Source organism: Leucopleurus acutus (assembly GCF_964270905.1).
Source record: "Leucopleurus acutus genome assembly, chromosome: 2".
NCBI lineage: Eukaryota > Metazoa > Chordata > Mammalia > Artiodactyla > Delphinidae > Leucopleurus > Leucopleurus acutus.
In genome coordinates, this window is record NC_139143.1 from 185,699,872 (window position 1) to 185,713,716 (window position 13,845).

Here is a 13,845-nt window from a genome sequence, read left to right on the forward strand (position 1 = left end):
CCATTATTTCCCAATAATTTTAAAAAGTATTATGCTGGTTTCACATACAAGAGACATGAATTTATGTTAATTAAAAAATTTCTGAAGGAACTATCTGGACACTATAATTAGCTGCTATTGGGACTTGGATTCATACTCAAAGTTGTCTTTTTTTATCTCAATCTTACCTGTGGGCCTTGGCCTCTTTTCCACATATGTTCTCTAAATCGACTCAAATTTACACTAAATGTTTTTAAAAACCCTGACTTGTGTCCACGTTCCAGTTTACAAACATGGAAACATAGAGTGCTGTTGAAGGCCACCAAACTGGAGGAACAACAGCAGTTCAAGGAGACATTAAAAAGGACACAGAACAAGTTCAACTTGATAATTTGTCTTTCTAGAGCATAGGAAGTTCAAATTCTAGGTTGACAGCACCTGTAAAGTTATACTGTCAAGTTATCTTTGGGGTTAAGGTTGAGAGGGAAATGGTTCTGAAGTTTTCCAAGCCAAATTCACTCTAACACGCTTGAATGTGTTATAGTATTCCACAGCCCAGCAACATTTTGTCCCATACAGCTTTTATACTGTATTGCATGTCATAAACCAAACAGTGCTGCAACTCAGAAAAAGGAAACTCCCACCACCACCACCACCAAAGTGGCTTGTAAAATATAACTGGCTTCTCAAAAATGTATATCTATCCTACAGGGGTGGGGTAGATTTTTGATATAATGTACTCCAGTCAAATGCAAAGGTAACTATCACTTTCCTGATCCATAGAGCTTACCTGGACTACCTGTGTCTGCCATCTTGCATAAACTGAGTTCGTAAATTCCAGTGACTCGATTTCTATTTGAATTAAAACAAATAAACAACTGCTTAATTTCATATAGCACAAAACCAGGAAAATCTCAATTCTCTCTGCTTAAAACACTGTCTCCTCCACTGGGTCTGCAATCCACCCTCAAATATAATTACAGACATTTCTTATCAGTCACTGTTCTTTTCCTGTTCTGAGCTTAAGAATAAAACTGAATGATAGACTCAGCAATCCCACTACTGGACATATACCCTGAGAAAACCACAATTCAAAAAGAGTCATGTACCAAAATGTTCATTGCCGCTCTATTTACAATAGCCCAGAGATGGAAACAACCTAAGTGTCCATCATCGGATGAATGGATAAAGAAGATGTGGCACATATATACAATGGAATATTACTCAGCCATAAAAAGAAACGAAATTGAGCTATTTGTAATGAGGTGGATAGACCTAGAGTCTGTCATACAGAGTGAAGTAAGTCAGAAAGAGAGAGACAAATACCGTACGCTAACACATATATATGGAATTTAAGAAAAAAAAATGTCATGAAGAACCTAGGGGTAAGACAGGAATAAAGACACAGACCTACTAGAGAATGGACTTGAGGATATGGGGAGGGGGAAGGGTAAGCTGTGACAAAGCGAGAGAGAGGCATGGACATATATACACTACCAAACGTAAGGTAGATAGCTAGTGGGAAGCAGCCGCATAGCACAGGGAGATCAGCTCAGTGCTTTGTGATCACCTGGAGGGGTGGGATTGGGAGGGAGGGAGGCGCAAGAGGGAAGAGATATGGGAACATATGTATATGTATAACTGATTCATTATGTTGTAAAGCAGACACTAACACACCATTGTAAAGCTATTATACTCCAATAAAGATGTAAAAAAAAAAAAGAAATTAGGAGTCACATATAAAAAATAAACTGAATGATAAACTAGAAGGTTTATAATAGAAATGTGAAGATTAAAATTTTGCCTTTTCTTACCACAAGAAAGAAAAGATGAGGGGGGAAAGGTCTGACTAGAATGAAATGATAAACATCAGTTTCTGGGGGGTGTGGTTAAGAAGGGGACTTACTCTTCTACTGTTTTAGTGATACTTAATTTTTAAGCCGGGTAGTGATGCACAGGTAGTCACTGTGTTATTCTTCATGTACATTCATATATCTTAAACATGAATAAATCTTAAAAAGGATAAAATCCCAATGGTATGGTAAGCTGTTAGAAATAATAATAATGACATTTAAAAAGAACATTTAGTCCCTACAAAATTTTCTGAGAAGTGTTCACAATGGAACATTCCTTCCTTCCCTCATTAACTCATCTGTTTATCAATATTTTATTAAATGCCAACATTCAAGTCACTGCACTCTGGTTTATAGGTTGTGAACTAACCCTGAAAACAGCAGCTAGAAGACTGCTGATTCTGTACAGGGTACACCAACTAGAAGCTAAACTTGTCTCAAAAACTTACGAGTCTGGTGACTTTGAATAGCCGCTGCCAAAGAGGCTGCGCAGTGAGCGTGGCGGCGAGATCTTGGCATCCCGGGAATAGAAGACCATGCACACATCCTTGGTGATGACAGCTGGCTGGATACAATGATCCAGCTGAAAGCAAACAGGAGTGGGCTCCGATTAAACACAGACAGAGCATCTGTGACCACAGTCTGGGCACTACTGTATTGGGAAAGCTGCTCCCAGATGTGGGGGGTGGAGGATTTCAGCTCTACTGATGATTTCAACAGCAAATCAGAAGATAATATGTGCAAGGTCAGGTGGTGTTGCTTGCAGATGCATTTATGTTTTTCAAAGTTTTTTTTCTGTAATAACGGCTAATATTTATTACTTGTTATATGCCAAGCACTGTTTGTTCTAAATCCTTTTCTGTGACCTCTCAACAACTTTCTGAGATAAATGCTATTATTATTACCCTTGTTTAAAAGACAAGGAAATTGAGGCACAGAGAGATGAAGTCACTTGTCCAAGGACATGAAGGCAGTAAGTGGCAGCACAGGGACTTGAACTCAGATAGGCTAGTTCCAGGGTCTGTGCTGTTAACCACTACTAGGCTCTGCCCACAACTACGAAGACAAGAGGTGGTATTCTTAAAATCATACATTCTTTGAAGAATGGGAATTGGGCTGCTAAAGCTGTAATAAAAGTTATGTGACTTTCTGATTAACTAGAGACCAGGAACAGAAGTTAATATAACCAAAACAGTTAGCAAAGTATAATAAAATAACTTCACGATGTGCAGGGGGAAAGGAAGACAAAATCAGTCAAATCTTTCCTCCCCATTTCCTGTTGTAACTTTCCCACTGTTCAGGGCCGGCTGTTCACGGCAACTCAAGTTGTGGGTCTTCTCACCTCCAGGTAGGCCGACAAGGTCATGTAGATCTTTTCCCCATAGGGTGTCACTCGGTTCAGAAGGAGGGAGTTATGGAGGGAGCTATCCCACACGGCCTCGAAACGATAGAAGGTCCTAAAGTCAAAAAGGCAAGAGGGAGTCATCCAGAAGAAGCTGAAGTCACCTTAGTCCAGCCACTGCCATTGTCAGTAATGCTGCAGAATCCCACACCGACCAGCATTTCCAACTTACCAAAGTCTAACGACAGAGCAGAACCTGTGCCTTCGAGGAGGGAAAGGCAGGCGCCCATGCTCTTGCCCCCCACCCATCGTCAAGGAACACTTAAGCTATGCTTTTTGTTTTTTGACAAGCCTGCTTCTCCTCTGCCTATAAACATAAAAATCAATTGAGATCAATTGAAGGGATTAAGATGAAAAGGAGAAATGAGTATCAACAGAAACTAAAACAGGAAAGAAAGACTAAGTAAGCTCCTCTGTCAGTCAGTGATGAGGGACGGAAGCAAAGATTCAGTCATTTGGAAGCTGCAGTCTTTGTATCTCGATCTCACTCTGCTGAGCCTCAGAAATGTCACAAACACATCTGGGAGGGTTCATGAAAGAAACAGTATAGAGAGACTTGTTTTAAATAGAAGAATAAGAGGTTATTCTTAGCTGACATTTCAGCAAAAGAGAATGATTTTTTACACCAGAGCTAGCCAACTACTACTTATCAGTTTTCCAAAAAATTCACATAAGAATCTTACATTCAAATAACTAGAAGCTTGATTATTTAATAAACACCCATAAACTGATTTTTAAAGTTGCTTTAATATCTCTCTTCCCTCTTACTAGTAAAACACCATAGACCCTACTTGGCATTAAACCTTCCAGTTCAGCAAGTCTCACCTGAAGCACTGTCCTGAGTTCAACAGCAGTGTCACAGATCAACTCCCAACTCGACCCCCCGTGTCCCTCCCTCAGACCCCCGTTAGGACTGTTGGGGAAGACACTTCGTCCACCCCTTCAGAGTGAGCTTCCCATCACCACTAGCTCTCTGCACGTGTAATACACCCCACCCAATTCATCTAGAGTTCTGCACACCTTCTCCCCTGCCCAGTACGTTCCTCCTCACTCCTTCCCAAATGGTAACCTCACTGCAGCTGTCTTTTCTAGGTGTCCCATGACAAATAGCTGGCATACCTTCTCTTTAAACACATCTCCATGCTTCTTTCTCCAGAAATAAACAGAGAAAACAATACTTAAATGAACTCCGTAACCACACCTCATCCTCTGAGTGCCAGTGTCTGAAGCCTGATTATTTCATCTTGTAGCTACTTCTAGATCTAAGTCTTCCTGAAGTACAGTTGACCCTTGAACAACAGGGTAAGTTAGGGGGCTGACCCTCCATGCAGTTAAAAATCTGTGTATAACTTACAGTTGGCCTCGGTACCCGAGGTTTTGCCTCCACCGATTCAGCCGACTGCAGATCACGTAGTATTGTGGTACTTACTGCTGAAAACAATCCCCACGCGAGCGGACCCGCGCAGTTCAAACCCGTGTTGTCCAAGGGCCTTCGGCTGTACGTGACACTCTCTCAGACATCTAGCTTTTGAGGCAGTGTGTATGGGTCAAGTAAATTCTCTACAAATACACCAAAGGAATACAGAGACAACTAACAGGACAAAGATGGACAAAGCAACCAAGAGACCCAAACAGCAACCACAACAAAGGATGACAGAAGCCCTTCCCCAGCTCCTGGGCTCACTGGGCTCAGCAGAGAACCCTTTATGCATCCACAAAGCTCTGTTTCGATCACATCTAAATTGTAATTTGGTTTAAGACAAATTCTAATATTGGGTGGTGAAATCCCATTACTTCGGCAGAAGCCACTTGAGGGCCCTGTCCCTGAGACTGCTCTTCTATTGTGTCCCAGGGTCTGCCGAGGTGCCTAGAATGGGGCCTGCCTGTCGCACTGCAGGTCTGGACACCCCGTGCGGAGTGAAGTGAGGCCCCTCCTCAGGGTGAGGGCCCTGGAGACACGTGACAGCAACAAGCACTTCACTGCCGCCTGGAACCCGCCACTCATCGAGCTCCACGCCAGAACCTAAGCATCTCCTGCTGCCAGTAATCAGGGTTCAAGATTCCCTTTCCACTGAGGCAGATGTTTTGAATTTGTGTGAGAAAGCCTCTTCACATTTCTGTTTTCTGGTTTTCACTTAACCTAAAGAGGAAACTTCACTGGCAGAAACTTGGCTAACACAGAAAAATTCTGACAGCGCTAAAATCTCCCTGTACTGGGATGGAGGGAAAAAGGTGGGTTTTTTTTTGTTGTGTTGTTTGGTGCCTGGGAGTTACTGCAGCACATTCTTTTGAAATACTCACCAAGGGTGGCAACTCTTGAGAGGTGGTCGTAAGAAATACAACCAAGACTGAAGAGAAATGTCAATGAAATCAAGCTAGCAAGAGAATTTGGAGTTAGAAACAGGGCTGAGTCCTGAGACATGCTGTCCTGTATGGCGCTAAGGTGGTCAGGAAATAATCCCAAATGGATTTCTCAAGATGTTCCGGACAACAGCAGTGTGTGTGTATATGTATGTGTGTGTCTGTATGTGTGTGTGTGTATGTGTTGTGTGCGGTGTATGTGCATCTTTAAAAAAACACTTAGGCTAAATTATCATGTATCACTTCCTTCAGTTTTCTTCCCTAAATGAGACGAAGAGAGAGATGGGGGAAAATTTCCTTTACTACTGAACCAGGAACTTTTTCTTTTCCAAAAGCAGAAAATAAATAGATGAGACAAGCAGTCCTGACAGGAGAAAGAGAAATGTTTAAAAATAAAAAAAATATTTCTCACAGACTCAGCTACTCAAATAACTAAATTGGTCTCTACTACTACACAGGACAAAACGAAGAAAAAAGTGAACAATTATGCAAGCCTGAGATTCTTTATGAAATGAGGGGAGTAACATTCTACTCTGTAATGTGGAAGAGAAAAATTTGAAGGGGCATAGAATAAAATGGGCAAGTTTACTAAATGGAATGAGAAAATAATTAAGAACTCTACAAATTACTTAAGAGCCTACATGTGAAACTATACATGCATCAGAAAAACCCAGGGCACAAGGGTGCAGAATAAGGTCTTGCTCTATCCTAGGTGGGCGCAAGTTTACATGGCGGAAAACTATTAAATTAAAATAGCAGTCAAAGCTACATAAGACATAAAGCATTCTGATAAACTAGAATCTTTATGTGCAAAAAAAAAGCAAACAGAAAATACCTAGGAATATCCTTATCAAGAAAGAGCCTGTAAAAACACAGAAAAAGCTTTTGTTAGTGCAGCAAAAGAAAAAAAAGGGAAAAAGAGAGAGAGAGAGAGGAGAGAGAGAAAAAAATATATATAAAAACACAAGTTTGCTGATAAGCAAAAGTGAATTCAAGTGGACAAACAATTAACAGAGAATTCCATGGGACACAATTTGATAAAGGGCTTACAATGACATGGGTCCCTCTCCTGAGACGTTCAGTTAAGGAAATGCTGGGCACAGAAGGGAGAGTGGAGACCACCTCTATTAACATCCCTTTAGGAGGTGACTTACTATTGGAAATGGTAGGAAGTTGCTGTGGAGTTAAGGGAAAACCAAGTCAGTAGGTAACAGAAACGCAGGGCTGGGAAGAAAAGGAGTAATGGCCCTTGTCAGCTGCGCTCCACTATCAATATATCACAAGAGCCCTCTAATTACGTATGTAATACACCCAACTGGAGTTCTGTAAGTTCAACTTTAAACATTAAACCTTAGGCAAAAAGAACAAAAGCTCTCTTAACCAAACTCCATTTAGCCACTTACCAAATGAACGTATGCTCTCCACATCCCTACAATGTATAGACTGACGTCCATTTCTCATTGAACATTATTCTAAAATAAAGAGGTAGCTCATCGCCCAGAAAATTTGCTCCAAAGAGCTGAGTTTCATGCTTCTCAAGTGTCAGTACTACAAACCTGTTTATGTGGTTGTATTTGTTATTATAATTATCTAATTCAATTAAATATTAGATAAATCACTGAAACATGAGGGCAAAAAGAATTTTTGCTTAGTGTGAAACAAAACTAAGTGTGGAAACTTAGTGTGAAAAATAAATTGAACATTTAAAAAAGACTTGATAATGGTGAATTGTTTAAAAAACAGCTGTTAAGTTTGGGTGAGATCAATGTAAAAGAAAGAGGGAAGTAAAATTTTGATGATATATGATAAAAAGTTTAAAGGATTTTGCACTTAGATTTTATGCATAGGTTTCTAGTTCCACCAAATTGAAAAAATAGGTGATGAATTATGGGTGTGGCTTTGCAAGAAAGACAGTCAGAAGTCTAATAAATGAGCCTACAATTAAAGAAAAGGCCTTGGCCCTATAGCAAGAGCTTGACAAATTAATGTACATTTATATACTTTAAGTTAAAACAAGTGTTTAAAGTCTGTATCTTCTTTTTAAAATTTTTATTTATTTATATTTTGGCTGTGTTAGGTCTTCCCTGCTGTGCGTGGGCTTTCTCTAGTTGCGGCAAGCAGGGGCTACTCTTCCTTGCAGTGCACGGACTTCTCATTGTGGTGGCTTCTCTTGTTGCGGAGCACGGGCTCTAGGCGCATGGGCTTCAGTAGTTGCGCAGGCTCAGTAGTTGTGGCACATGGGCTTAGTTGCTCCGCGGCATGTGGGATCTTCCTGGACCAGGGCTTGAACCCGTGTCCCCTGCATTGGCAGGTGGATTCTTAACCACTGCGCCACGAGGGAAATTCCTCTTTTTATTACTCTTGACTTTAGCAATTTTTTTTTTTAACTTTTTTTTTTTAACCTTTTCGGCTGTGTTGGGTCTTTGTTGCTGCATGCGGGCTTTCTCTAGGTGCGGCGAGCAGCGGCTACCCTTCATTGCAGTGCATGGGCTTCTCACTGTGGTGGCTTCTCTTGTTGTGGAGCACGGGCTCTAGGCACGTAGGCTTCAGCAGTTACAGCACACGGGCTCAGTAGTTGTGGCACGTGGGCTGTAGGCACGCGGGCTCCAGTAGTTGCAGCACGTGGGTGCAGTAGTTGTGGCACACAGGTTTCGTTGCTCTGCGGCATGTGGGATCTTCCTGGACCAGGGCTCAAACCTGTGTCCCTTGCGTTGGCAGGTAGATTCTTAACTGCTGCGCCACCAGGGAAGTCCCAGCAACTTTTTTGATTAACTCTAAGTTTCTACTGGGAAAGATAAACTGCTTCTAACAAAGCCAAATTTATCTTCTACAGCATGTGACACGCTGCCGGACAGGAATCAAAGGACTTTTGAAGGTTACTCTAATGTAGGCAAGTTTAACATAACCAGCACTTCAACCAAACACCATTTTTCCCTGTTTTGCTAAGTACCATAGGGAAGTTTAAGATATATTTCTCATAGTTGCAAGGAAAATGTGGTGAATGCCAGCTGAATACTTGCTGTAAATGTCTGGCAGAAGAGGGAACGCTATGTGGGGTTAATGCTGACTTCAGAGAAATGGTATTGTTCAAGATTTTGCCCAGGAATAGGCCAAGGCGGGGGTCAAAGCACCCTACTTTACCTCTGCCACACCCCCTCCACATAGGTACACACCCTCTCACCCACCTTCCCTTTGTGTCCACAGCTTCTGCCAGCTCCTCTGACTGGCAAAAAGCAAACAGACATTTGTTTCCTTTTCCTCACTCCCATGCAAAACAGTAACACAAAGAAACAATGTAAAGAAATTAATCCTGGCCCGAACTTTTCATTTCTGCTTCTGCTTATTGTCTCATTTTTCCTCTCCCTCTTGCCAACACATGTGAGCAACTTTTTTAGGAACAGGCAGACCACAGAGAATTCCTGTAATTCGAAGGCTGAGTTCTGAGCCCACATTAGAACACACAGCCACTCCTGTTTCCTAGCCGTCACCACGTAGAGAAAGGGAGTCTCTGTGCACGATGACGGGACTCCTTTCCCAGGGAGGTAAAAGCGCCCCAGCAGATTTACTTCCAGTCTGCCACGGGAATGTAGAACGGCTAGGCACTTCATGCACTGTCATCACTTGATTATAAAATGGAATTCTAAGGGAAACTAATTTAAAATTTAAAATAAAATTCATTATTTATAGCAGCCAATCTTAGTCAGAAGAGTTTATAATAATTTATTGCCTTTATGCATAAAGGAAAATGAAAAGCAGATACTGAGACTCCTTGAGCCGATACTGGCAGCAGCAAAGATGAACACAAGAGGGTTCACTATACCTTGGAGGGCATGCTCCCATGACACCCCAGGCCGAGAGGCCTTTCTCCACAGCAATCACTTCATAGGAAAACATTTAGTCTTAGCCGTAATTAATTTGTACTTTTAAACCCTTGGGTGGCATGCTGAGTTTTCTTTTTCTGCTTTTTCTCTGTCACTGTATTACATCTACTCAAACTCCCCAGGGGATAGAACATTTCCATTCTCTGGGGGTATCATCACATACAAGTATCTCCAATGATTTATGTTTTTATTTTTGAAGAGCAGGGCAGACAGGGGAGGAAACAGGGAACTTTGAAGTGAGAAGGGGAGAGTCATTAATGAACAAGGAATCTACAGTGAATCAATCAACCCCCCCAGGGCTGACTCACCACATTCCCCCGGTGCCCCACCTGCTAGAGTTGTGGGAAGACTTCAGGTACTTGGCAGAGATGATATTTAAGGAGAGGATGGCATCAACTGTGGCTTCGTCCACCTCAGCTTTATTCCGAATCCGGCCTGAGAGAAAGAAGAAAGAAACCAGAACATGGGTATGTTTAAAAACAAAGTGGTAGGACTTCCCTGCTGGCGCAGTGGTTAAGAATCCGCCTGCCAATACAGGGGACACGGGTTCGAGCCCTGGTCCAGGAAGATCCCATGTGCCGTGAAGCAACTAAGCCCGTGCGCCACAACTACTGAGCCTGCGCTCTAGAACCCGCGAGCCACAACTACTGAGCCTGAACTCTAGAGCCCGTGAGCCACAACTACTGAGCCCGCGTGCTGCAACTACTGAAGCCCGTGCACCTAGAGCCCGTGCTCCGCAAAAAGAGAAGCCACCGCAGTGAGAAGCCCGTGCACTGCAACGAAGAGTAACTGCCGCTCAACGCAACTAGAGAAAGCCCACGTGCAGCAACGAAGACCCAATGCAGCCAAAAATAAATAAATAAACAAATAAATTTATTTTTTTTAAAAAAATCTGCCTGCCAATGCAGGGGACACGGGTTCGAGCCCTGGTCCAGGAAGATCCCACATGCCGCAGAGCAACTAAGCCCTTGCGCCACAACTACTGAGCCTGCACTCTAGAGCCCGGGAGCCAGAACTACTGAAGCCCGCACGCCTAGAGTCTGTGCTGTGCAACAAGAGAAGCCACTGCAGTGAGAAGCCCGTGCACCGTAATGAAGAGTATCCCCCGCTTGCCACAACTAGAGAAAGCCTGCGCACAGCAACCAAGACCCAACACAGCCAAAAATAAATAAATTAATTATTTTTTAAAAAATCAACTGATTTTCATAAATAAATAGAAACAAAGCGGTAATTCATTGGGCCAAAAAGAGACTGTCAAATCTCTGTGTAATTTCAGGTGCCGGAAGCGTTGTTTGGTCAGTTATAATCCTACAGTCTAATTCTGTAATTCTTGGCCTTCCATTCTTCTCCATATTCTATCTCCCCTTTACATCCCACATTTAGCCAACGGTGAAAACTTACTCTTTGTTCAAAGAGCTTCTCATATCTGTCTCAGCTTTAATTTCCAACATCACTGCCCTGCTCACGAAGGTCATCCCCTTCTGATCTCAGACATGGCAACAGCCACTTAACTGGTCTCCCTACTGCTCTCACGTCTCCCCCTTTCCAAGCCATCCCACACTCACCTTCTACAAACTTCTTAAGCCACTGCCTTCATTACACCACTTTCTTTTGCAAAATCTTACAATGCTGTTTTCAAATAACAGTAGGGGATGCAGCACTGCATAGAGGTTAAGAACACAGTCTCTGGAGCAGGACTGCCTGGGTTCAAATGTCAGCTCCAACACTAACTATCTGTGCGGCCGGGGCATATGCTCAACCTCTGAGCCTCACTTTCCTCACCTGTGAAGTGGGAATAACAATTCTTCCCTTATAAGATTGTTATGATCATATTATATGTTTGTTATATTAAATAAACTAATATTTTTAGAGCATTCAGAAAAGCACCTGCCACATTTCATGTTTGTTATAAAAATAATAAGCCATAGGGTTATAGAGAAGCCTTAGTTAACTGCTGCCTCTGCACCCCACCCTTTCTGGTCAGAAAGCATCTCTCTTGTTTTATTTAATAATTAATCTTGAAAAGCTTGAAAACCACTGCCCCAGATAGGACAGAGTATAATCTTCCTTCCAGGCCTTCTTAATCTGGTCCACAGATACGCAAGGTGTTTATGGTTAGAATTCAGGAGGTCTGAACTGGACGGGAAAAAAAAATTACAACTTTATTTTCAGGAACCTCTAACTGAAATTTGCCTTTCCCTGCAATTATGAGGGGAGGGCACAAACCACAGGAGAATCAGCAGTACCCATACCTCTGTCCCCAGCAGAAATCACAGATGTTTTCATATCACACTAATGTGAAGTATCTTGACATTCATCACCACTTTGAAATGATAGAAATTAGACCTGCTGCTTATTGACCACATCATTGAAGAGCTTATGTTACAAATTTGTTTAGTAGTTTAACAATTGTATTTCAATATTAGTAGTTCCCTTTGTAGTCCTAAGTGCTTTATTTTCTACATTTAAAAACATAATTCTGAGGCTTCACCACTGCCAAAGGGGTCCATGGCAAAACTAGGTTCAGACCCCCTGCCTCGGGCTCTCGTTCTACAGCTTATGCTGTTTGGCCACTCTTTCCTCTCATGGTGCTTTAGTTTAGTCTCCCCACTCTGGCCATAGATTTCTAGCCATTTGCACGTTAGACATTGCTGACTCTAATTCCAAATGCTTGCAGAAAAACGAAACCCTCTAAGTTCTCTCAAATCTACTCAGATCATCTCCCACAAGCTAACCCAGTTCTCCTGGATCTTTTTTGTCGGCAACTCTTTTAGCACAGGTCTTTCAGTTGTTCTCATTTGGTACTCACTCATCAAACTGCTCTGTACATGCACACATGCTGTCTCCTCACTAGACCCCAAGCTCACAAGGAGCAGACTTCTCTTAGGCCCTCTCACAGCCTCGGGCCCAGAACTGCTCCCACAGGCACTGAGAAAAACAATGGCAGGTTGAATAACTGATGAAGGGAGCTGGGAAACAAGAGTAGTTTCCAACTCAAGGACTCTCTTCTGACAGTCACGCTCTCCAGCGCAGCCTTCCGCACACTCCCTGTGCTCCGAACAGGGAGCAGTCACTCCGCTAAGGCCCGTCCTCAGCTGCTGGAACATACTCACCTCCCACCAGCTCACGGACATCCTTCCAGTGGAGTTCACTCCCTTTCTCATGGATAATGGTTACTGTGATCCTTCGCTGGATGCCCTAGATAATGGAGCAGGGCTGCAATTTAGCTGGGACAATCTCTTATTTCCTCTTGTCTGTTGTTTTCTGGATTGTCTGATGGGCAGGAAGGGGAGGTATGGAGGGGGAGGGGAAATGCTGTCCACACTGCTATTCTGAACAAAGGGACACAGGTCAGGGACTGAGGAAGAGCCAGGTTCTGATATGGCTTTTAAGAACCGATGCCCAGATTGAAAGTCCCCGAGTGTGCCCATCTGGCTCATAAGCACTTTTGGGCACTGACTAAAGCTACTTTTGATTTGCCAAAGGGGGACCTACATTTCATGGCCACATTTTTAGTCCACTGAAACCTTCATCTTCAATCTCCATTAAGAACTTTTGGCTGTGAAAGCAGAGTTTCCAAACATCACCAAGTGAAAATTGTATAAAATAACATGGAAGCTGCACAAATTACTATGTAACTGAATGAAATAAAGTCTTTCAAGATAGCTCTTTCAAAATATATTTACGGGGCTTCCCTGGTGGCGCAGTGGTTGAGAGTCTGCCTGCCGATGCAGGGGACACGGGTTCGTGTCCTGGTCTGGGAGGATCCCACAATGCCGCGGAGCGGCTGGGCCCGTGAGCCATGGCCGTTGGGCCCGCGCGTCCGGAGCCTGTGCTCCACAACAGGAGAGGCCGCAACAGTGAGAGGCCCGCGTACCGCAAAAAAAAAAAAAAACCAAAAAAACCCCATATATATATATTTACACATAAAAGCCAGGGTATATATCAATAAATATAAGCCAAGGTTTGAGAAACATTAAGGAAAGGAGAAAAAAAAAATGATGGGGCAATGTCCCCTGACCTCCAAATACCCTTGAAATGGAGATTAAAAAAAGCAGAGAAACAGAGAGTTATGTTTCTTATTCTAACTTTTTTGGTGTTCCCTTCTAAGCCCTCTTTTGCTCCTTCATTAGTACCTGATGAAGCAAAAATGTCCCCTGGCAGGGCAAGCCTGCTGTATGGTCAACCACAGCTGGAATATACCTATAAAAACAGAAACGTAAAAGAAAGAAGTTAGACAGAATGCTTGTGCTAAGTGCAACTTCACCTGCAAGGTCCTCCCTGGTCACTCCAGCCCTCAGTGGTCTTTGTTTTCTAAACTCTGATCCCATGTCTTTCTCACCATCTGGGGTGGACATTTACTTGGACA

General features: G+C 42.8%; 1 protein-coding gene across 2 annotated transcripts in view; it reads right to left on the minus strand.

Moving 5' to 3' along the window:
- The window catches only part of KIF1B (kinesin family member 1B), a 147,536-nt gene that overhangs the window by 10,900 nt on the left and 122,791 nt on the right, over positions 1 to 13,845 (minus strand). For both annotated transcript variants that reach the window (XM_082833169.1, XM_082833171.1), the window contains 6 exons: positions 13,613 to 13,679; positions 12,590 to 12,674; positions 9,806 to 9,911; positions 3,175 to 3,289; positions 2,282 to 2,415; positions 770 to 831 (listed from right to left, as the gene is read on the minus strand). In XM_082833169.1, the coding sequence (XP_082689295.1) occupies positions 770 to 831; positions 2,282 to 2,415; positions 3,175 to 3,289; positions 9,806 to 9,911; positions 12,590 to 12,674; positions 13,613 to 13,679 (569 nt within the window). The remainder of the gene's footprint in view (positions 1 to 769; positions 832 to 2,281; positions 2,416 to 3,174; positions 3,290 to 9,805; positions 9,912 to 12,589; positions 12,675 to 13,612; positions 13,680 to 13,845) is intronic.